This window comes from Taudactylus pleione, unplaced genomic scaffold (genome assembly GCF_031769625.1).
Source record: "Taudactylus pleione unplaced genomic scaffold, aTauple2 ptg000046l, whole genome shotgun sequence".
In the NCBI taxonomy this organism is placed as follows: Eukaryota; Metazoa; Chordata; class Amphibia; order Anura; family Myobatrachidae; genus Taudactylus; species Taudactylus pleione.
The window spans coordinates 10,987,415-11,010,076 of NW_028284448.1; the positions used below are offsets into that span (position 1 = coordinate 10,987,415).

The 22,662-nt window shown below is 43.8% G+C and overlaps 1 protein-coding gene across 1 annotated transcript in view; it reads right to left on the reverse strand.

The window, feature by feature from the left end:
• METTL24 (methyltransferase like 24) overlaps positions 1-9,403 on the reverse strand; it is a 70,476-nt gene extending 61,073 nt beyond the window's left edge. The window contains exon 1 of the mRNA XM_088460414.1: positions 9,058-9,403. Within this exon, the coding sequence (XP_088316540.1) occupies positions 9,058-9,342 (285 nt within the window). The 5' untranslated portion in view covers positions 9,343-9,403. The remainder of the gene's footprint in view (positions 1-9,057) is intronic.
• Positions 9,404-22,662: the final 13,259 nt, after the last annotated feature.

The following is a 22,662-nucleotide window of genomic DNA, read 5'->3' on the forward strand; positions in this document are numbered from 1 at the left end:
CGATATTTGGGAGGCTCCCGGCCAAATCGGGAGGGTAGGCAAGCCTGCCTATAGTTAATGTGCGACTGCAGGTGTATCTGCATGTGAAATGCTACGTTACAGTGTCAGCGGCTGTGACACTGCAACGTAGCATTTCGCATGCAGATACACCCGCAGTTGCACACAGAATATAGGCATGTCTGGTCCTATACCACAGAAGAGTTACTGTAGCTGAAAAAGTAATGCTGGATATGATCGAAAGGTGTCAGAACATACAGTGCATCACGGCTTGCTGTGTATCGGGCTGTGTAGTCACAGACCTGTCAGAGTGCCCATGCATGTTTCCAGTGAAAGTGCATACAATGGGCACGTAAGTATCAGAACTGGACTATGGAGCAATGGAAGAAGATGTCCTGGTCTGATGACTCATGTTTTCTTTTACATCTTGTGGACAGGTGGGTGCATTTGGGAAAAAAGCAAACCAGCTGAGGCAGTGTAATGCTCTGGGCAATGTTCTGCTGGGAAACCTTCAGCTTAGAGATGAGCAGTCTGGTTTTACTCTGTTATGTTCATATCTAATAAAAACCTGCATTTTATTGGTTATCCAGCTCTCATGTGTTGCCAATAAGATAAATCGAACTTGGTAAAATGAACCGAGTCAAAACCGAACTGCTCATCTCTAATTCATAGGTCTTGTGGAGTCCATGCCTTGACGGGTCCGGACTGTTTTGGCGGCACCAAGGAAACCTACAAAATATTAGGCAGGTGGAGTTAATGGTATAGCTGATTGGTGTATAAAGTGTGCATATATATATATATAAATCTAATCCTAATCTTACCATAACCTTATCTGCAGCGTAGTCCTGATCTAACCCTATCCATAGTTGAAGCCTAACATTAAAACAACACCAACATGATGTGTCGACATGACAGTGTCAAGTGTGTCAGTGTGGACATTGTGTATGATGACATGCTGGATGTCAATATTCCACACACAGAAAAATGCTGCCCAGGTGCTTAGTATTTACATTAAGGCCACATATTTGCTATAATTAGATGGCCCTGGGCCAAATGCTATTACATTTTTTATTTCAAACAAAAGTAGAGGTTGCCAGGAAAGGTGAGCCACAAAATTGCCCTGGAGTGATGTATTGGACAGACCCACATGTCAATAAACAATAAGAACAGATACAGAGAAAAAAGTCTGGCATAAAAAGCACAAAGCCACAATCATTTCCATAATCAAATAGGGGCCCAACAAGCTAACAAACTCCAATTAAAACATACTGTATGTATATAAACAAAAATAGGTATGCTATCACTCTACATATATGTTTTTCTTATATGTGTTCTACATATCTATCAGTCTTTTACCACATGTGGAACAGGATAGCAAAAATAGGAATTTGGCATATGCTCCGGCTCAGCAGATATCAATACAACTAGGTATACTCGCATACAGTGGCGGCTCAAGGGACGGACTGGCAGGGCTATTGCCCGGGGCACTGCTGCAGTCACCCCGCCAGCCAATGCACCTGCCCACTTCCGCGATATAAATGTAGACTGCAGCTACGCTCTTCCCTTCTGTTCCCAGAATTATTATTATTATTATTATCCTTTATTTATATGGCGCCACAAGGGTTCCATAGCGCCTTACAAAGTACAGAAACAAATGAGCACACAAGGCAATGGTTATTAACAGTACAGACAATGCAGGACAAGTACATGATTTATAAACAATGCTGCATAACACCTAAATAAGCAGTAGGGTGTCCATTACCAAGTTTTACGTGCCATTGTAAATTAAAGTAAAAGTAAGGCAAGAAGAAGCAAGTGAGGGAAGAGGGCCCTACTCACGAGAGCTTACATTCTAAGGGGAGCGTCAGACAAACAGGGATGACACAGATGGGCTAGATAGTGAGGAAGGAGCATAGAATAGTGGGTTAGGATGAGCACTGAGTGCAGAGCGTGACTACTCCAGTCCATCCCATGGCTGCAATACAACTGAGAAGAAGGCGGGTTGCGGGGCAGCAAGGAAAATTAACCAATGGGAAAAAATTGGGAGCTCGTAAGGGCTGTTGTTTTAAAGCAGCTACTATGTATCTGAAGTAGTCAGCTCCAATAAATAACAAAAAAACATACATAGTGCTAAAAATGATGATAGATTCCTCAAATGTAATGCACAAATTCAATTATAACAATACATTGGCTACAGTATACTACGATATTTAATAAGATATGAATAAATAAAACAAATTTAGATAAAAGGATCATTAAGAACATATCATCTTATCGGCTTCATAGTACAAGAACCAGCGGTAATAATGCTTTTTCCTATTCAAGTAACTGGGGCGGTGTGTCTGGGTGGAGGATGGGGGGCAGTTTGTCTGGGAGGATGGGGGCAGTGTTTATGGGGGAGACAGGTTGGTGGTGGGGGGGTAGAGTTTAATTCTGCTTAGTGAAATCGAGAAAAATTATAACAAATTTAGAAATAGACCTCTGCACTTGACAATATATATAGAGAGAGAGAGAGAGAGAGAGAGAGAGAGAGAGAGAGAGAGAGAGAGAGAGAGAGAGAGAGAGAGAGAGAGAGAGAGAGACAGAGGAGGGGCATGAAATTATTCATAACTTCACAATTGGCTATAAACGGTTATAATAACTAATAAAATACATTATAATTCATTGACTGGTCAAATAAAATCACAATAACAACCTATAATACATACACAAATATATAGAGAGAAATCGTTTTATCAGCGCTGGGCTTCCTTTTTTCTTTTAACTTGAAAAATGATAACATGCCCTCAAAAATATAGGGCAGTGCAGTGATTCCCAGATTTGGTCTGAAAAAACTGCCAAAGTGACAAACAATCTATCGTGCCTCCTAAACTACTCCAGTTTATCGTGGCATGAGATTGTCAGATCTGCCCTACAGCACGGTAGATCTGAAGATGCAATGTGCAACCTGCGGGGACGTGCATCGCATCGTGATCGTGAGTGGAGACTCACGATTTGGGCATATTTTACACAATGTGTTGTTCCGATGCGTCGGAATCGGCCAGATTGGGTAAAATGTCGCCATGTGTGTAGGAACCTTTAGGTTCAATTATGTGGTGGTGGACAGGTCTGCACTTCTGTTTGTCCACATATTTACATTACATTGACCATAAATAATTTGATTTGGTGCTGGACCACCAACCTGAGGCACCTCTGCAAGTATCCCAAGGCACCCCAGGGTGCCACGGCACGCAGTTTGGGAACCACTGATATAGAGAATTAGCTGTAATGCTTGCCAGTGTCTGGTTTTTATTTACTTTGTCTCTCTTTCTCTCTGCCCTCCACCACTCTTGCTGTCCCCTGACACTTTCTCCCCACCTCTCTAATCTTTTACCGTTATACTTGTTTGTAAGGGATATAGGGCCTGATTCAGAGTTGGGAATAGAGAGAGAGATCTCTCTCTCTCAACTGATCATCTTGGTGAAACCATGCACGCTGCAGGTGGGGCAGATTTAAAATGTGCAGAGAGATTTAGATTTGAGAGGGAGGTGTTCAAACTGACATCTACAGTGCAGTGTAATATTAAAGCTGTGCAGTATTTGTGGGCTACATGTAAAAGCAGACAGTATTTACCTACATGCAAAAAAAAATTATGTATTTACACCCCTTGCATTGTAACATGGTTTGCCCAGGTACACACAGTTAAGTGCTATCTCTCTCTCTATTCCCAACTCTGAATCAGGCCCATAGTTTTTTACTTCTTTATTGTTTTGTCATTATTAAGCATTGTATCATTGTTGTACTATGCTTTAAATATGGATCATCTACATCCTTATTGTATTTATATAAAGAGCTGGGGCAGCTCAAGGGGTGGGCTGGCAGGGCTATTGCGACCAGGGGTGCGACTGAGGATATAAATCTGGACTGCAGCTGCACTCTTCCTTACTCTTCCCAGAATGTCATCACGCCCAGCATTCTGGGGGGAGCATTGCTGTGAGAAAGAGGAGCCTTGTACCTCCACTTCGTTGTGCGGCGTTCCTTCCTCAGGATCAAAAGCTGCATTCTCTTGGACCAGGCACAATGTGGGTGCCCAGTCTGTGGGGAGCCACTTAGTGAATATGTAAAGCCTTTCAGCTCCACACCAACATTATTCCAGGATCGATATGATCCATATTTCCTCCTCTATTTCCTCCCTTGTTACGGAAGCCGGTATTTCTCCTTTTACATGGACAGACCATGCAGGTGTCTATATTCTCTTAGCTGTATATCGTTCTCCTCGTAGGAAGTATAATTGGCGCCTTGATGACTCCCTCTTACAACATCCCTCCGCTTTGCTAGAAATAAAACTGGCAGTGACCCGCTATTTTGAAGAGAATACCTCTCCTGATATTACTGCCAGTATCCTTTGGGAAGCCCATAAGGCTACTATACGTGGTTTTCTTATCTCTAAAACCTCAGCGGTTAGGAAAGCGTCTGCACAAGAAATTCATTCCCTTGAGTCACAAATCTCAGTAGTTTTGATTCAACATAAGACATCCCCTAGCGCCTCTGTGCTAACCCAAATTGAGAAACTACGAGGTCAGCTTAATGCCCTTCTGTCTCGATGCGTTGCGCTTATCTTGCAAAAACTTCGGCAACGCTTTTATGATAAAGCTGACAAAATTGATTCACTATTAGCCAATAAATTGCGTCGCAGGTAGGCATTGAGTGCGATAGACAAACTGCACTCCCCATCTTCCGATTCTCTTACCTATGATCCAGAAGTTATGGCTGAGGAATTTCGGACCTTTTATAGCTCCCTTTATAATTTATTAGATTCTCCTCTTCCCACTTCTGCTGGAGCCAAGGGGGTACGCTCAAATTTGTCCTCTACCTCCTTGCCTAGTCTTTCAGAATCTCAACTAAATATTCTTAATGACCGTATTCCAGACGAAGAGACAGTAGCTGCCATTAGATCAATGCGTTCCTCTGCCGCCCCTGGACCCGATGGGTTTACAGCCCAATATTATAAGCTATTTGCAAAGGAACTTGCCCCACATCTTACATCTTTATATAATGATGTTTTAGAGAGCGCTTCTTTTGCTCCTGATACGACCCGGGCCGATATCGTGGTGATCCCCAAACCGGATCGTGATCCTACTCAATGTATTAACTATAGGCCGATTTCATTACTGAACGTTGACCTGAAAATTAAATCGTAGCGACACGGTTAGCTCCTTTACTATCTTATTTGATACATCCGGATCAGGTCGGTTTTATACCTGGACGTCAGGCATCGGATAATACTAGACGGGCTATTGATTTAATACACTCTATTCATAAGAGGAAACTCCCCTCCTTGATTTTAGCTCTAGACGCGGAGAAGGCTTTCGACCGCATTTCTTGGCCCTTTATATTTGCTGTCCTAGACAAAATGGGCTTCTCGGGCAAATTTTTAGATGGTGTCTCAGCGCTCTATCGTTCCCCCATGACATGGGTCTCAGTTAATGGTGTTTACTCTTCTAGTTTTGGGATCACTAACGGTACTCGGTAGGGTTGCCCTCTCTCTCCCTTAATATTTGCACTTGTTATGGAACCATTGGCTGCAAGGATCCGTTGTAATAGCTCTATTTCTGGAATATCCACAGGCCCCTCTGAATATAAAATTGCATTATATGCCGATGATGTCTTAGTTTCTCTCACTGACCCAGCCCAATCCCTAAATTCACTTCTAGAGGAAATAAATTTATATTCTCAACACTCGGGTTATAAAATTAATGTTTCCAAGACTGCTACCCTAAAACAAACCCTTGAAGCCATTCTCCCTTGTACCTTGCATAAAAAGATCAAATACCTTGCTGTTTTCTTAACCCATCACTATCATCAGCTATTTCAGGCAAACTTTCCTCGCCTGCCTGATAGTATTAAGTCTGATTTACATGACTGCTCCAATTATTTTATCTCTTGGATAGGCAGAATTAATTCTGTTGAGATGAGCGTTCTCCCCCGACTCTTTTATTTATTTCAGACCCTCCCGATTTATATTCCCCCTTACGTTTTCAAATTCCTTCAGTATCAGACTTCATATTTCATATGGAACCGGAAACACCCGCGGATCAGATTAAAGCTGCTTCAGCGTCCCTCCAGGGAAGGAGGGTTGGCCATTCCTGATTTTAAAAAATATTATTATGCTGCGCAGCTCTCTCACTGTGCTCAGTGGTGTAACTTTAATGCAAGGAAGGTCTGGGTTGCTATCGAAGCCAAGGAGCTGGGACTGACCTCTGGATCTTCCCTGTTATGGCTAACTAGGATTCAGCGACCCCGGTTAGTTTCTTCTCACCCTGTAATTTCCCGTTCTTTAGCAATTTGGGACTTAGTTAACAGACGGTTTAAGTTAGCTCCAAGCCCATCCCCTTTGATACCATTACTCCACAATCCCATTTTCCCTCCAGGCTTACGCAAATCATCCTTTACTGCTTGGTCACTGGGTGATATTTACTATTTAAATGACATCACTATAGATAATAATTTTCCACAATTTTCTGAAATTCAAGATAGAGTTGCAATTCCATCCAAAGATTTTTTTCGCTTTTTACAAATTAGACACTTCCATTCTAAAATTAGTTCAATTTTGATTTGTAGACCTTTGACCTGTTTTGAGACTATATGTTGGAGACGTCCTTCCACTAGGGGTCTTATCTCTACTATTTATTCTTTATTGGGGGAGGAGGTCAGTGCTGATCGGGACTCTCATGAATTGGCGAGGGAGCGTGATCTGGGGCACCCTATAGATGCTGAGGATTGGACGGAAATTTGGGACAACGCCGCTGCCAGTTCTATCTGCGTCAAAATTAAGGAAAATATCTATAAATTGCTGTATCGATGGTATTATGTGCCTTCGCGCCTGCAAGTAATGTTTCCCGATGTTTCGGATAGGTGCTGGAGGAACTGTAGTGGCGAGGGCACTTTTTTGCACATCTGGTGGACTTGTCCCAAACTCAGTAGTATATGGCAGGAGGTTGTTGATCTCCTCTCGCGCCTCTTTGAGACCACTATTCCCTCTGATCCTCAGCATTTTCTTCTACCCTTATATCTGCCATAACTATCACGATATCAGAATAAGTTATTCCGACACATAGTGTCCGCTATGACCTGCCAGATAGCAGCGGATTGGAAAAACCCTGATCCTTCTCCTATGCAGGTAATACTATCAAGGGTTTGGTACATCTACAAGATGGAATATATGACTGCTATATTACGTAACACATCAAAATCTTTTGATAAGGTGTGGGGCCCTTGGTTGACACACCAAAATATTCCCTTTCCATTCAATATTTAACCCTTTTCTTTTTTTTCTTTTGCATCTAGATTGAAGGTATGCCTTCCCGTTTAGAGTCCACCCACCCTTATCTCCTTTTATCTACTTTTGTTTTTTTATAGTTTTTTCTCTTCTTTTTTTTTTCTACTACTTTTTGACGGTTTGCCACACCGTTGCTGTGAGATATTTTTCTTGCATCTATATTTTGTTTTATAATTGAAAAAGTAATCACTATATTGTTATATATTGTTACAGCTTATATTCCATATGCATATTTTGTGCTGTAATCTATGTTTAAATATTTGTCTGTTCTATTTTATTGTGGTTTGCTCAATAAAAACAATTTAAAAAAAAAAAAAAAGAATATTTAAAGCCTTCCTCCGGTTGTAGATTATTGTGCCTGCAGCCCGATTGTATAGACTTGCCAGTGGGCACTGGCTGCTCAAAACTGCCCTGGCCCCCTCTGTAAAAGACTACGGTATTCATTTGAAATATATATATATATATATATATATATATATATATATACATATATATATAGTGTATAGTGCCAGTTATATAGGGCACTCACTAGGCTTCAATATCAATTCAGTGTTTTATTTTCATGCTAGTCAGCCAAATAATTTTAGAATCTAAAGTCGACGCTTCAGTCCCACAGAAGGTTTATCAAGACATAAATCACTATGCATCAGCAGCATACCAGTGCACTTGCCTGGAGCCTCCCTATATATACCTGTATGAAGCGCTTTATACACTAAGATCCATGGCATGTGTTCCAGTGTGGAGAGCATTGTACAATATGGATTTGGGTGTGTAGGCTGAGCAGCAATTTCCGACTTGTATTCCAGGCTGTAACGCTTAGCACCTGTACAGATGGGAATTTCTGCTGCTCTGCTGTGTTCTATAACATATTACAAAGCAGTTTGTTGCCCATAGGTGGTACCAGATGGGTCGATAGTACCCATTTTGTCATTAGGGTAATATTTGGGCAACATTTCAGTAAGTTATGTATTTATGATATACGGATGTGATCTCACTTCCTGTAAATGATACATGTCAGGCTGGAACGCCTAACGCTGTCAGCGACGGGGGTCTTGTGTATTGTGACAGTCCGTCTGCACATGTGCATGATACGGGGACCCAGTAGTGCCTGGAAGGCTTCACTGAAGCCGGAAAGGCAGCGCCGGGTCCCCAATGCCGGTGACATCGTTGATGTGAAAAACAGCGGTAATCTTAGATTGTTAAATCCAGAAAGGAAGTTAAAACCCCTTTAGCGAGCGCTAAAGTGGTTATGCTTCGTTGATAAATGGAGCCCATGGTTTCTACATTTGGCTGACTGGCATGAATATAAAAAAACTGAATTAATGTTGGTCTGGTGACTGCCCTCTTTTCTTCCAATATCTAATATACTTTCTGTCTGTGTGTGTCTCTCTCTCTATACACTGAAAGAACAATCTATGGGGCCTATTTACTAAGCAGTGGCTGGCACCTTATTACTTTCTAATTACTTTTCACTCTGTCTCCCAACACTGCTTAGTAAATAGATCTCTAAATTTGTTTAAAAAATGTTTATCAATTGAGGTACAGTATGGTAACAGCACAGTGAAATACATAATACACATTATATATACACGGGAACTTTAGCCCTGACCTCCACATGGTCTAGAACCGGCCCTGCTCACATATGTACTGTAGTATCTGTCATTAATGCGCACTGTCATTACACAAATAGACGGAGAACTAGATTTCCCCGATGGGCGATTGCCATAATAGGTGTCACTGACCTTTATTATGTCTCTCCTGCGCACACTAGGGTTATCCCCCTGTCTCCCATAACTACTGCTGCTCCTTCTTACATAGATGACCTGCCTCTTGCTGGGCACCTCCTCCATTCTCCTGTAGTGCTCCTCGGGCTCCCTGGTCTGCACCTTGCCTGTCAGCCCGACTGGAGCCAGCTGCTTGCGCTTCAGTTCAGCGGAGAAGTGAGTGCAGAGGAAGACGGCCAGGCACAGGGCGAGGAGGCGCAGTGTACAAGATCTCCAGCGCAGCCTCACCTCCCTCCCCAGCATCCTCCGATGAAGACAGCTGAGATGTAAGGGGAGATCTCAGCATGAAGGAAGACGACTACAGATTTTGCAGCAGCTTGTAGCAGGCTAGCAGCCACACACGTACGTAGTGTCAAGGAGTACGATGTCCAGTGCTGGTAGAGGTAGTCACGCACTCACTGAGAAGGGAGACACACTCACTGAGGAGGATACTTCTGCTGCTCTTACCTCTTGTGAAGTTTGGAGCCTCCCCTCCTTTCCCCCTCCCCTCCCGTGCTGAACTGTGCTTAGCTTATTCACGTCTCGTAACACTATCCCCGCACACATCAGCTCCCAGTGACCCACACACAGAAATGTCAAAACGCCGGACAATAACCTGCAGACACATTACATTACACCCTGTCCTGCCAGTGCCAAATCAGGACAGTATCTCCCTGCATGGTGCTAGCAAAAATATGTATTAACCACTTAGCTGACTAACATATATTTTTTTAAAATGTCCCTAAAATTTTCGAATATTTTTAATACCAAATAATGTAAATAATAGTTAATTAACATGATTCAGTGCATTTTTTTTTAAACAAATATGCTGATTTGTTAATAAAATTATACAAAATGAAGTTTAAATAGATAATCTTCATGCAATTTGCAAAAAATACAACCATTTTGGGATTTATCTTTTAAACCGACCCAGGTCAGACCCCTTTCACACTGCACCTTCGACCTGGGTTATTCCTGGGTTGGTCCCTTTCACACTGAACCCGGGTCAGCCCGGTAAAACCCTATGGATGTCATTAAAAATTGACTTTTTCAGGCTCACAAAGATAAGTACACAAAAGGGAACACAAGGGAGGGCTGGGACTGCTCACAGCAATGCAGGAATCATGGCTGATGGATTACACTGAGGGCCTGATTCAGACCCGCTCGTGAGCGATGAGCGCTCGCAAGCGGGTTGATGGTGCCGTAGTTTGCATACGCACAACGGAGGGAGCTCCGTCGTGCGCATGCGCAAGACCCAGATAGCGACAGCCAAGCTGTCGCTCCGGGTCTCGCACCAAAGGGGGCGTGCTGTCGATGTTGATTGACAGCACGCCCCCTTTGGTGGGCGTGCTGGGGGCGTGGCTGCCAGACGGAGGCGTTCCCATGGGAACACCTACCGTCTGGGTCCGGCCCCACTGACATCACTAGTGATGTCAGTGGGAGTGATTTTGGCTCTGATAGAGTCAAAATCACTCCAGGGCTTGCGGTCACCGAGACCCTACCGCAGGGTCTCGTTGCAAGCCCGATGGCCGCGATGGTCTTGACCAACGCGACCATCATCATGGACGCTCGCATAGCTGTGGGTGGTAACCCACAGCTATGCGAGCGTCCAGGAGGGCGCTCCAAAAAAAACCGCCCTGATTCAGAGCGGGCGCTCGTTCAGAGCATCCGGCTCTGAATCAGGCCCTGAGTTTGGTGTTTGTGCTTTACTGCTATTTGATTCAGCCAGTGAGAGCATGATGCAGCTTCTGGCAGCATAGTGCATACCTCCCAACATTTGAGTTTCATAGGTTGGGACTTCCTTCGGCGCGCTCTCCCGAAAAGGAGGCGTGACTTATCCGTAAATGGGGCATGGCCTATCCGCAAATGGGCATAACCTAGTGGCACGCCTCCGTTTACATCACTAATGGACGTGTCCAGCATCTCCGAGATGCTGGGCTGCCCACAGGCTTCCTCCCCGCACTGTGAATAGATACCGTGCGCATGCGCACGGCATCTGTTATCGCTCTGCTTACCCACTGCTCTGCTATGCAGTGGTGCGTGCTCCCCCCAACTTCTCCCAAACCGCGGGACACTGCAGCCCGCGGGTGGGACAGCGGGACAGTCCCAAAAACATGGGACTGTCCCGCTGAATGCGGGACAGTTGGAAGGTATGATAGTGTACAGTTCACTTCTTCATCACTTCAATTAGCTATCACTGTAGTGACAGTAGTGGTATTAAGCCCTGTCTGGAGCCTAACCTCCCCATTCCCGCAGCCTGTCCCCCCTGGGGAGTCTAAACCTAACCCAGATGCCAGCTTTCGGGATTCCGGCGTCGGCATCTCTAGCCATGTCGGGATTCTGTCGCCAGTCTTCCCACGCTGATCGGGATTCTGACGCCGGGATTTCAGCAGTCGGCATCGCGGCTGTCGGTCAATTGACTGCATCCTGTTTAAACACCATTTTGTTAGAAGGATCAGCTTTATGAGCCGCCTCCAGACTAGCAGCTTCAATTTCTGCTTGTGCATTGTGTTGTTTATAATCCCACTTGAGTCTAGCTGCAGCCTGAATCGCCAACCTCTCACAACTGCTTTTAAGGAGCACCACAAATTAAATGCGGAGGTCTCCTCTGGGTTATTGGTACTTAGAAACAAAGAACGGGATTCCTATATGGCTTGATGAGCCTCTGGCTGTGGCAGGATATAGTTACCTAACCTCCACGGGCCGGTGACAACCCTCCTAAGACCTATATCACATATCAATAAAAGAGGTGAGTGATCCGACCATGTCATAGGAAGACAAAGTCCACTTATCTGACAGTGCTAAATCAATCCTAGAGTAGGATCTATGTACATGTGAATAAAAGAAAAAGTCCCTCACTATGGGGTGCTTAGTTCTCCACATGTCAAATAGATCATATTCTGCTAATAACTGGCAAAAACCTTTAGCAAAGTCTTGGGACTGTCTTGAGCGAGAAACAGTCGAACGAGACCTATCCATCACAGAATCTAAAACCATATTAAAGTCTCCAAGGATCAACACTGCTCCTTTGGAATGTTTCTGAAGTGTCGAGCAAAACTTCCTACAAAAGGACAGTTGTCTAGTATTAGGTGCATAGTATGAGACTAAAGTGACTTCAACATTCTCCAGACGCCCCACTAAAATTAAGTATTTCCCATTGGGATCAGCATGTTGTGATATCAATGAGAATGGACAATGCTGAGAGATAAGAAAGGCCACCCCAGCTTTCTTATACCCCTTTTACATCGGAGCTAAACCCGGGTTAACCCGGGTAGCTCCTTGGTGTAAAAGGGGAGAGGGTTGGATCGCCGGGTCGAGTGACCCGGCAATCCAACCCAGGTAACTAGCAGGGTTTAACACTGGAGTAACCCGTGAAACCCTGCAGTGTGAACGGCGCGCTCCGGGTCACGATGACCTGGAGCGCGCCGCATGCCGGACGATTGGTCCGGCTTCAGTGTCGCTTGGAGATGACGTCATCTCCAAGCGTCCACTTCAACGCCGGAAAAGCCGGGTCTATGCAGACCTGACTCCGGTGTGAACGGCCCCTGACTCGGGAATATCCTGGGTCGGCGCCGGCTAAATTCCGGGTCTGATCCAGATTGGAACCCTGTTCCAACTCCGGGTCAGACCCGGAATTTAGGTGTAAATGTGGTATTAGTAGGTCCTCTGGCCGTATAACAATGAGGAAATCTAGTGTTACTAAATAGTGGTGAGGTCGACTGTTGACAATGGGTTTCTTGTACCGCAACAATATTGGCCTTAAGTCTATGAAAATGATTTAAAGCTAGCCATTTCTTCTGAGAGGAATTCAATCCTTTAGCATTAATTGATATGATATTAACCATAACAGAAAAGAAAAGGGCAGTTTACACAAAAAGGATCAATAGTCGTGATGCAAACCTGGCAAAGTAAAGACAAACGAAGGGGTACAAGGGTAACATAAAAAAAGACACAGAAAAAAAAGAAAAACTGAAATGACTCCACTTGAGGCCAGAAAGCATCACCATAAGGTGACGACCCTTAAAAGAAAGTAGCAGGGGGTAGAGGCCAGTCTCCCATCACCCATGTATGTGTAAACAATAGCAGAATAGTGCTATAACTTGAATACTAGGACGCCCATAAATTAACTGGCATAGGTGTAATACACCCTGTGATATTAATAAGTCTAGCGACTGGGCAACATAGAACATAATACAACACAAAAAATGTAAACGAGAATGGCATTAAGAGCACATGAAGAAGGCCTAACATCTTAGCCGACAAATGCCAGAATACATGTCAAGCAGAACTATTAAAGCTGCTCAAAAGAAACTTAAACAAACTAAAAACTTAAGAAAGAAGAAAACATTCACAGAAGACTATGGTCAGGCGGAGAGCTTGAGGAAGTTCCAGCAATGTTCCACCTAGAGCGAGCTTTCTGTTCCTCTTCCAGGGTGGTAATTAAAAAAGTGGAGATATCATGGTACACTTATAACTTAGTAGGAAAACCCCAACGATAGAGGATATTCGCTTTCCTAAGGGCACTTGTAATCAGATAGAGAGAGCGTCATTTGGCCAGTGTAGCTTGAGATAAGTCACCGAAGATTTGAAGTCCGTTAAGGGGTTTGGCCGACTCCTCTGAAGGTCTAAGCAGCCTTCAACAATGCTTCTTTGTTGTGGAAGTAGTGCATCCTCATCAACACATCTCTAGGAACCCCAGTCAGGGCATTTACTGGCCTTTTATTATTATTATTATTATTATTATTATTATTATTATTATTATCCTTTATTTATATGGTGCCACAAGTGTTCCGCAGCGCCTTGCAGAGTACATAAAATAATAAGTGAACAAGAAATGAGTAAATTACAGTGCAGGACAAGCAGTGGCGGGCTGGGCCGGGGGGCAGGGTGCCATGTGCCCCCCGGGCCGCAGCGTCATGCGGGCCGCGGGCCGGTGCAGTCTGTGTCACTGTGACACAGACTGCACCGCGTGTGTAGCGCTGACCGGACGGAGTTCGGTCAGCGCTACACTGACACACACAGCCGCCGGCTCCGGCAGCTGTGTGTTTGGTGTAAGCAGCAGCCAATGAGAGTCTGTCAGACTCTCATTAGCTGCTGCTGCTGCTGCACCCACTGTGGGAGCCGCTCCATCTTCAAGGCTCCCGCAGTGGGCAATGGGAGAGACTTCATGATGTCATATGACGTCTCTCCCATAATGCAGAGCGGCCCGGCCCGGGAGGACAGATGAAGGAGCAGATTGTGGCGGCGGGAGCGGGGATTCAGGTAAGTGTTTTTTTCTTATTTTGTTTTTTATATTATGTGTGTCTACTGGGGGGGGTCTGGCACTACTGGGGGCACTACAAAGGGGAGGACTACTACTACTGGGGGCATTACAAGGGGGGTGGGGGACTACTACTACTGGGGGCACTACAAGGGGGAGGGGACTACTACTACTGGGGACTTCTACTACTGGGGGCACTATAAGGGGACTACTACTACTACTACTGGGGGCACTATACTGGGGGCACTACAAGGGGGGTGGGGGACTACTACTACTGGGGACACTACAAGGGGGGGGACTACTACTACTGGGGGCACTACAAGGGGGAGGGGACTACTACTACTGGGGACTACTACTACTAGGGGCACTACAAGGGGGGGATTACTACTGGGGGCACTACTGGAGGCCTGCATAAGGGTGTTCTCTCCTGTGGCACACGGGGGCACTGCATATGGGCACTACGACAGGGGGCTGCCCTAATCTTTATTTTTACCTTACATTAATCCCATATGGACCCGCCTCCTCCCTGGAACACATGAGGGGGGGTGGGCGCCATAGCACGCATATTCTTCGGACACCCTGGCTACACGCTACTCCTCTGCCAGGGCCGCCTGCATGCATTTGCCCCCCAGGCTAAAAGTTGCCAGCCAGCCCCTGAGGACAAGGACATGGTTTATATACATAGTTGCAATAGTGATTAAAACACTTACAATAAGCAGCAGGGAGTTGGCAGTCACGTGTTAGGTGCCCTTGTGGGGAGTAAGGAGTAGAAGAAAATGTAAAGAGAAGCACAAGATGGGAGAGGTCCCTGCTCGTGAGAGCTTTGGTAGCCTATGTATACGGTCAATGAGAAGAACAGCTAAGTGGGTATTAGGGAGCAGCTTCTTAAAGATGTCGATGGCAAAGTCATGAAGGCTACTATTTGAAACAGTATCCGGGACTCCTCGTAGTTTAATATTGTTGCATCGTGATCTGTCTTCCAAATCTCCAACCTTGTCTCGGAGAGCAGAAACTTCAGCTTGCAAGGCCTCGTGTAGTGCAATAAGGTCGTTGTTCGACCCAACCACCTCCTCCATTTTAGTTTCAAGATGGTCTGTTCTCTCAACAAGATCATATATAGACTGCTGACAAGCTTGGAGAGTGGCGCGTGAACTCCACTGCTACATCCTCTTTAAATTGTAAAAGCAACAGCTTCATAGTGCCTACGTTGTGGGCGTCACTATCCTTAGAAGAAAACTGAGCAGATTCCATATGAGTAGGAGAAGAGTTCACACTAGCTGTTGAGGCAGGCGTATTTTCCTGAGAAATTGTCGCCCCAGGGCCTTTAGCTTTAGTAAGCTGAGAAGAGGTTTTAAAGAAGGCAACTTTGGAAACCGATTTTGACACATTAAGCTTCTTAGGTCCCATAGTAAAACTGACATAATTGAGGAGAATCAATACAGTAAATAATGTATAGTATAACAAGAATTAAAACTCCACTGTCTTGAGTAGAAGTTAGGCCATTAATATGTGTGGGTGATTGGAGACAGAAAGTATATTATCCCATCATAAAGGAGGTCACAGCTATGCCAAATAGAAATTGATAAATTGCAGCGTTATGGCTCCTGAGTATGCAGATAACAGATCCTGGTTAGAAAATTCTTGGATGAATGCTCTGGTATAGTCAGAAAGGGCAATAAGCACTTTTAGGTGGTGGAGAGGGGGACAATATCACTCACCCTGCCCTTGAGCACACAATAGAAATGCAGCACAGCTTGATATAACCTGTTGAAACTTCAGGTCAACAAGAAGGCTGCCAATAGATGCTTGATTCCAGGGACCAGCGGAAACCAACAGGACCACCAGCCACCCACCTCAATAGGACCCCAAGGGCACCCAGGACAGACTGCAGCCACTGAGACAGGTAGGGGATCCTCTGTGTTCATCCCCCAGTTGCTCAGGGCCAAATCGTGGGAGTTGCAGCAATCGCGGCACAGTGCAATCTTCCCACTGATATCTTCAGGAAGATGGCGCTGTGCAGTGAAAGCAAAGACTCTGGGACTGTGCCGGAGCCTTTGCACTCTTGTGCGCATGTGCCATCTTCCAGAATATCACTGGGATGATGGTGCCGCAGAGGAGGGACCTACTTGCCGCCACAAGATAAGATAAGGGGCTTGGGGTGGAAGGGCTTCTCAAAGAAGGGGGCCATCTGCACAAGTGCCCCCTTGGAGGAAGAGGAACCTACTTTCTGGCACAAGGTAACTACACTACAGGTGCAGGGTGTGCGATGAGAGCCCCCCTGTGTACACCAATCAACCTGAACCAATTATAAATACGCCTATGGGGCCCAAATCCCAATAGCTGCGAAATTTAGCTCATGTGTATGGGCTGCTTAACCCTATGAAGAACACATTAGGGTAACATGAAATATTCACCATAGAAAATATATGCGTGAGGCTCAAGTGTTAAAATATATTCTCTCTACCTCTCCTGGCATATCAGTTATAATTCAGCAAAAATGCAATACAGTATATTATATCATCGCAGGGACTGGGAGCCTAACCTCTAACCTCTCCGCCTTCATAGACTCCCTGCTATAACCTCTCGTCGTCAGAAATCCATCTTACCTCAAAGACACCTCGGACACAATTAGGAAACTACAAGGGGTATCCTGGGAAGAAGAAATGATCCTGGTCACTGCAGATGTAACATCCCTGTACACCATCATTGAACACACCCAAGGAGAAGAAGCCATCTCTGAGTTCCTAAACGAAACAGAATATGACACAAACAAGAAAGCTTTCATAAAAGAGTCAATCTAATTTATTTTAGAAAACAACTTCTTCTTCGATGGTGAATATTATCTGCAGAAACGGGGTACAGCCATGGGTACCCGTTTCACTCCCAGTTATGCAAATTTGTTCATGGCGTACTGGGAGCGAAACGAGATCTACACAAAAGAATGTTTTAGTAACAATGTGATAACTTGGAATCGTTATATAGATGATATCCTCTTCATTTGGAGAGGAACAGAAGAAACTCTTGATGATTTCTGCAAACAGATTAACAACAATAACAAGAATATAATATTGACATTCAATAAAAGCAAAAATGAAACACACTTTCTGGATTTGTCTGTATACATCAAGGAGAATATGATACACACAAAGACTTTCAACAAACCAACAGACACGTATAACTACATCCCGAAAAGTAGTGAACACCACCAGAATTGGCTTAATGGTGTCCCCAAGGGACAGTTCACCAGGATCAGAAGAAATTGCAGTGAAAACAATGTGTGTCAACTCCATATAGAAGAAATGAAGAAAGAGTTCTTAAAGAAGGGCTACAAAAAACAAGATCTCGAAGACACTGTCACAACCATATTACAGACAGAAAGATCCAATCTCCTGAAAACCAAACAACCCAGAAATATACAATCAAAAAAATCTAGACTCCAATGGTCATTCATTACGGGATATGATTCAGACCACAAAAAAATAGAATCTATCATAAGAAAACATTGGCACCTTTTACAAGAAGATCCTGTCTTGAAGACCATAATTCCCACTAAACCCCAGTTCACCTATAGGAAAGCACCCAACCTAAAAAACCATCTCGTCAGAAGTGCATTGGAAGTAAAACCCCCTAACCCAATCAGGACAAAAGGCTTTCATCGCTGTGGCATGTGCATAGCCTGTAGACAAATCAAAGACACAACCACCAAATACACAGAAATAGAGATGAATGGCTCTAAATTAAAAATTAGAGACTTTATTACCTGTAACTCCATCAACGTAGTGTACCTGATTGTCTGTTCTTGCGAAAAAGGATATGTTGGAAGAACATCAAGACCTCTCAAAACTCGGTTAGGAGAACATCTCCGAAATATCAAGAAAGGGGTCATGACTCATAATCTGTCTGATCACTTTCGTACACACCATCAATGTTCAGCCAATCACATAAAATATTTCACAGGTCTCAAACAGATAAAACCCACCTGGCGAGATAGAAATGTTGAGAGAAACCTGGCACGTACAGAGATGAAAAGTATATTCAATTTACAAACCCTTCTACCAAAAGGCTTAAATGCAGATTTCGAAATAAAATGGTTTCTGTGATCATCCTGTATACCCCTATATCCCATCCCCACTTCATGTCACCTGATACATCCTCTAACTAATCTCACCTTCTTTCCTTTCACGAGGCATCACATACCAAGAAAAGTCATCTACAAGTGGAATACAGAACACCAATCAAGCTAACAATAACATATATGGACACATTCTTCTATTCCTACAAAATGTCAGCTTTCAAAAAGGAGACATAGGAAGAAAGAGAGGAAGAGAACGGGGGAAAAGGGAAAAGAAGGAAGAAAAAAAGGAAAAAAAAAAAAAAAATCTTTTTTTTTTTTTTTTTGCACTACCAAGATGGCCGCTGGAGCACTTCCGGTTTGGCGAACATAACCACACATTGATATGATAACCATCATCAACAGCCTTCAATAAAGATACCTACTCTGGTAATCAACACATTGCTATCCTGGGCTGCACAGAAAGATGCCAGGATTCCTTAAAAAGAAGATCTAAAGTACTGATGACATCACTTCCGCCCAAAACCGGAAGTGGGGCAAGGAGGAAGCTTTAGCAAGTGCACCTCATACCCAGAGACTGCTATAAAAGACCCCCAGCAATACAGGTATGCTACAGCCTTGAAGAAGAGACCCAGTATCTCGAAACGCGTCGGCAAGCTACACCTGTAATCACTTCCAAGGACTCTGGACTTTTTCCACAGGATCTGATTTCCGTTTGGGTAAAGCGTAAGAAGCCTTGCAGGGCAACCCGGGCACCCTGCAATTCAACACCCGCTGGCTCCCCATCACCCACCGGGTATGATATCCTGTACTTTTTTGCCTACTACCAAGTGTACAATTATTACCATTTATTTGTACATTGCACGATAGTGCTTATTTTAAAAACAGGAGTCACATTTCCTGCTGCAATCATAACTCACCAGACCTGTCATTTGTCTTATGTTTCATGCCTTGATTCATCCACAATATATATAATTCACCTATTGCATATGTCTAATGTCCATGGCAGATACCATTTTTCTGCCTCACCCAGTATTTATCAACTGATTCTGTGAATTCTCATCCCTTTTGAATCTACAGCACGTCTTGACTGTATGCATTTATATTCCATGCATCACCTTGTATTCATTAATAAATTTTATTTTATGTCTACACTGACCTATGTCATCTATACGGTCGACTCCGTCACAGCATTTATGTTGAGGAGCGCCTAAATACATGGTAATACCTACCTTTAGACAGTATATTATATGTTTATATAAAAAGCATCATTAAAATGACTGAAACTTTAGATTTAGTTCCAGACAGAATATAAGGGTCAGTATTGTAATTATATATTGTGAAGATATGACTGGAATGTACAGTATTGCAGGAGAAGCACAATGTACTGAATAGATGGGAAGGTTAGAAAAGATAATTAGAATGGACTTTGGACAATGTAACCCCCTGCATAGCTCAGCTGCACTGACCTGTAGGGAAATGATCTGTAAAATACCAACACAACATATCTCCAGAATATATTTTTATTAAGGCACAAAAAGGTTCAGTGATTCAGAAAACTGTGACTAGGCATTTGCAGAAGAAAAACATCTGCAGTGTTACCATTTAAAGGTCAGGAAGACCTTTTACTCTTCAAAAGACCAGTCTACCTTCCACCTAGGAAAACACAAAAAGGATTACATTACTCTTGAGACTTTTTAATAATGAACAAAGCCAATAATCTGTTACTAGGGCCCTGACAGAAAGAATGTCTCCAGTTGGAAGAGACAAATTCCATGCTACCCTGTCCTAACAAAAGTCCTTTTTACCCATTTGATTGCTAAAACTGACTTTTATCTGAGAAAAAAAAAGTCACTTTTCATGGTTATATTAGATGATGATGATACAACTGTCACATGTGTGCTATAATACACATATTGTTTACAATAACTTTACCTTTAAAAAAAAGTCTAACGCAACAAAAATTTGCAAGCACCAAGAGTTGAATTATAAAAAAAAAAAGGTCATGATATAATTTCACTTATGAACCCTTTCTCAAGGAGCCATTGCCATTGAAGTTGCAAAAGTGATAGTGAAGCAACATGCTTGCTAGTTTTAATGCTATTTAAACTTAGCCCCTCGGGCATTTCAGCAGAGTGTAGGAAAAAAAGGAATACAGAAACAAAAGAAAGGACTGAGGAGGTCATATTTTCAAGAACTGTTCTGCTTGTAGGATCATTACAGCAACCTTCTTCAGCAAGGATCGCAGTTACTTATACGCACGCAACACAATTACTAATAGCGGTGATATGTAAATGGTTGCATTCGCATTGCGATCGCAGCCTGACATAAGGACGCCCACTTCCCCTTACACACATCCGTATACTTTGGAAACATAGTGAAATAATTGGTAACATCGAGTAGCATGGGACCATTGCGCACAGGTAAGGCAGGTCACACCTCACTCAGGAATATGCTTACTTCTGCGCACGCTATGAGGCCTCAGGCTGCGTCTGGTATCGCAGTGGCTAATTTATACATGCCCCTGGAATGCACTGGCACATCTACAAACAGCACTTCCCATCAATCACTCTGCCATGGATCTGTGTATCCTCTGCAATCGCAGTTCCGATCGCATCAGCTGGGTCGCGCACTGCGATGAATACGCATGCGCAGTACGCAATAATTGGCCGATTGCATGCGTATAAGCAATTGCGATCCTTGCTGAATCAGGTCCTTAGTTAGCTCTTGGTGGGTAGCACTAGCCAGCTGCCTCACACTGCTGTCATCAACACTCGCCTTCATCATATGTAATCTATGCAGGGTGTGCAAGTCCTATTTTCTAAGAAATTAGATATTGATACTAGTTTGTTTTTTTGTACTTTTTTTTTGCAATTGTTCTCCCTGCCCAGGTAACCGGCTCTGACTCCAGCTGTGTTATGGCCCAGTAACAGGGGGGTACCCCTATGTCGGAGCATGACTGACATACTGAGGCTGTTTGGGAGTGGGATGGGGCAGTGATAGCCAGAGTTCTTAAAATGGGAGCATGTTGGCCAAGGGCACGGTCTTCCTACACAGATTTCCTTGCCACAGCAGAGTGAAAAAAACGTCCATCCTGCATAACCTGAGGATTACTAAGATGAGCTATGTTTTCGCAGATGATCCAAAGCTTCGTCCTTGGATGCAGCAGCGGATCACAGAAGCTTGTAGGAGGTGTCTATGTACACAAGACGCCTCCTATAGCATTAGCATATTTACACAGTCACACAGCTTGGACGCAGCTGATGTGTGTACAGCGTACAGCTCTGAATCAGGCACAAATTTTCCACAGAAATCTATTTACTGTTGCTTTACCTTTCTATAGAGCTTATATTCAAAAGAATAATAATACCTAAACAATTTCTGTTACCTTCTGATTTAATGAGTCAATCCAATTAGATAAATATATTGATTAACAAAAAAATAACTATAACCAACACAGGGCCTGATTCAGAGTTGGGAATACAGTAAGAAAGAGCAAGTAACTGTGGGGCTGATTCAGCAAGGAACGCGGTTGCTTATACGCACGCAATTGGTCGATTGTTATGCACTGCGCATGCGTATGCATTGCAGTGCGCGAACTAGAAATTTAATTCGGAACTGCCATTGCAGAGGATACACAGACCCATGGCAGAGTGATCCATCCCAACGCAGACGTATCAGTGCGTTTGGACGCTATTGCAGGGGCTTGCATAAATTATCCACTGCGTGGCCATATGCAGCCTGAGGTCTCATAGCGTGTGATGAAGTTAGCAATTTCTGAGTAAGGTCAGGGCTTGTGCAAGTGTGCGTGAGGCTGCGATGGTATTCGATTGTACCGATGGTTTCGTAAAGTGGGCTTCCTTATGTAGTGCTGTGGTGGTATAGCGATCGCAATGAATTACCATAATATCGCAGTTGAACTGCGTGCGTATTCGCAATTGCATACGCAGTTACGTACTGTAGTGAATAAGGCCCTGAAATTTTAAATTGCAGTGTAAAAACCTAGCTGTCCACTATTAGTGGACTACATGCAAAATCAGCCAGTATTTAACTGCATAATAAAGTATTTGCACCCCCTGCATTGCAACATGGTTTGTCTAGGTGCAAAGTTACTTTTTTTTTGCTTTGCTCCCAACTCAGAATCAGCCACATAAGCTTGTAGATCACACTGAATTAAACATGTATAGGATGACCATACAGTAAAAAATATGTAGTCAGATAAGAGATGTGTGCCGACCCCTGTGTTTTGGTT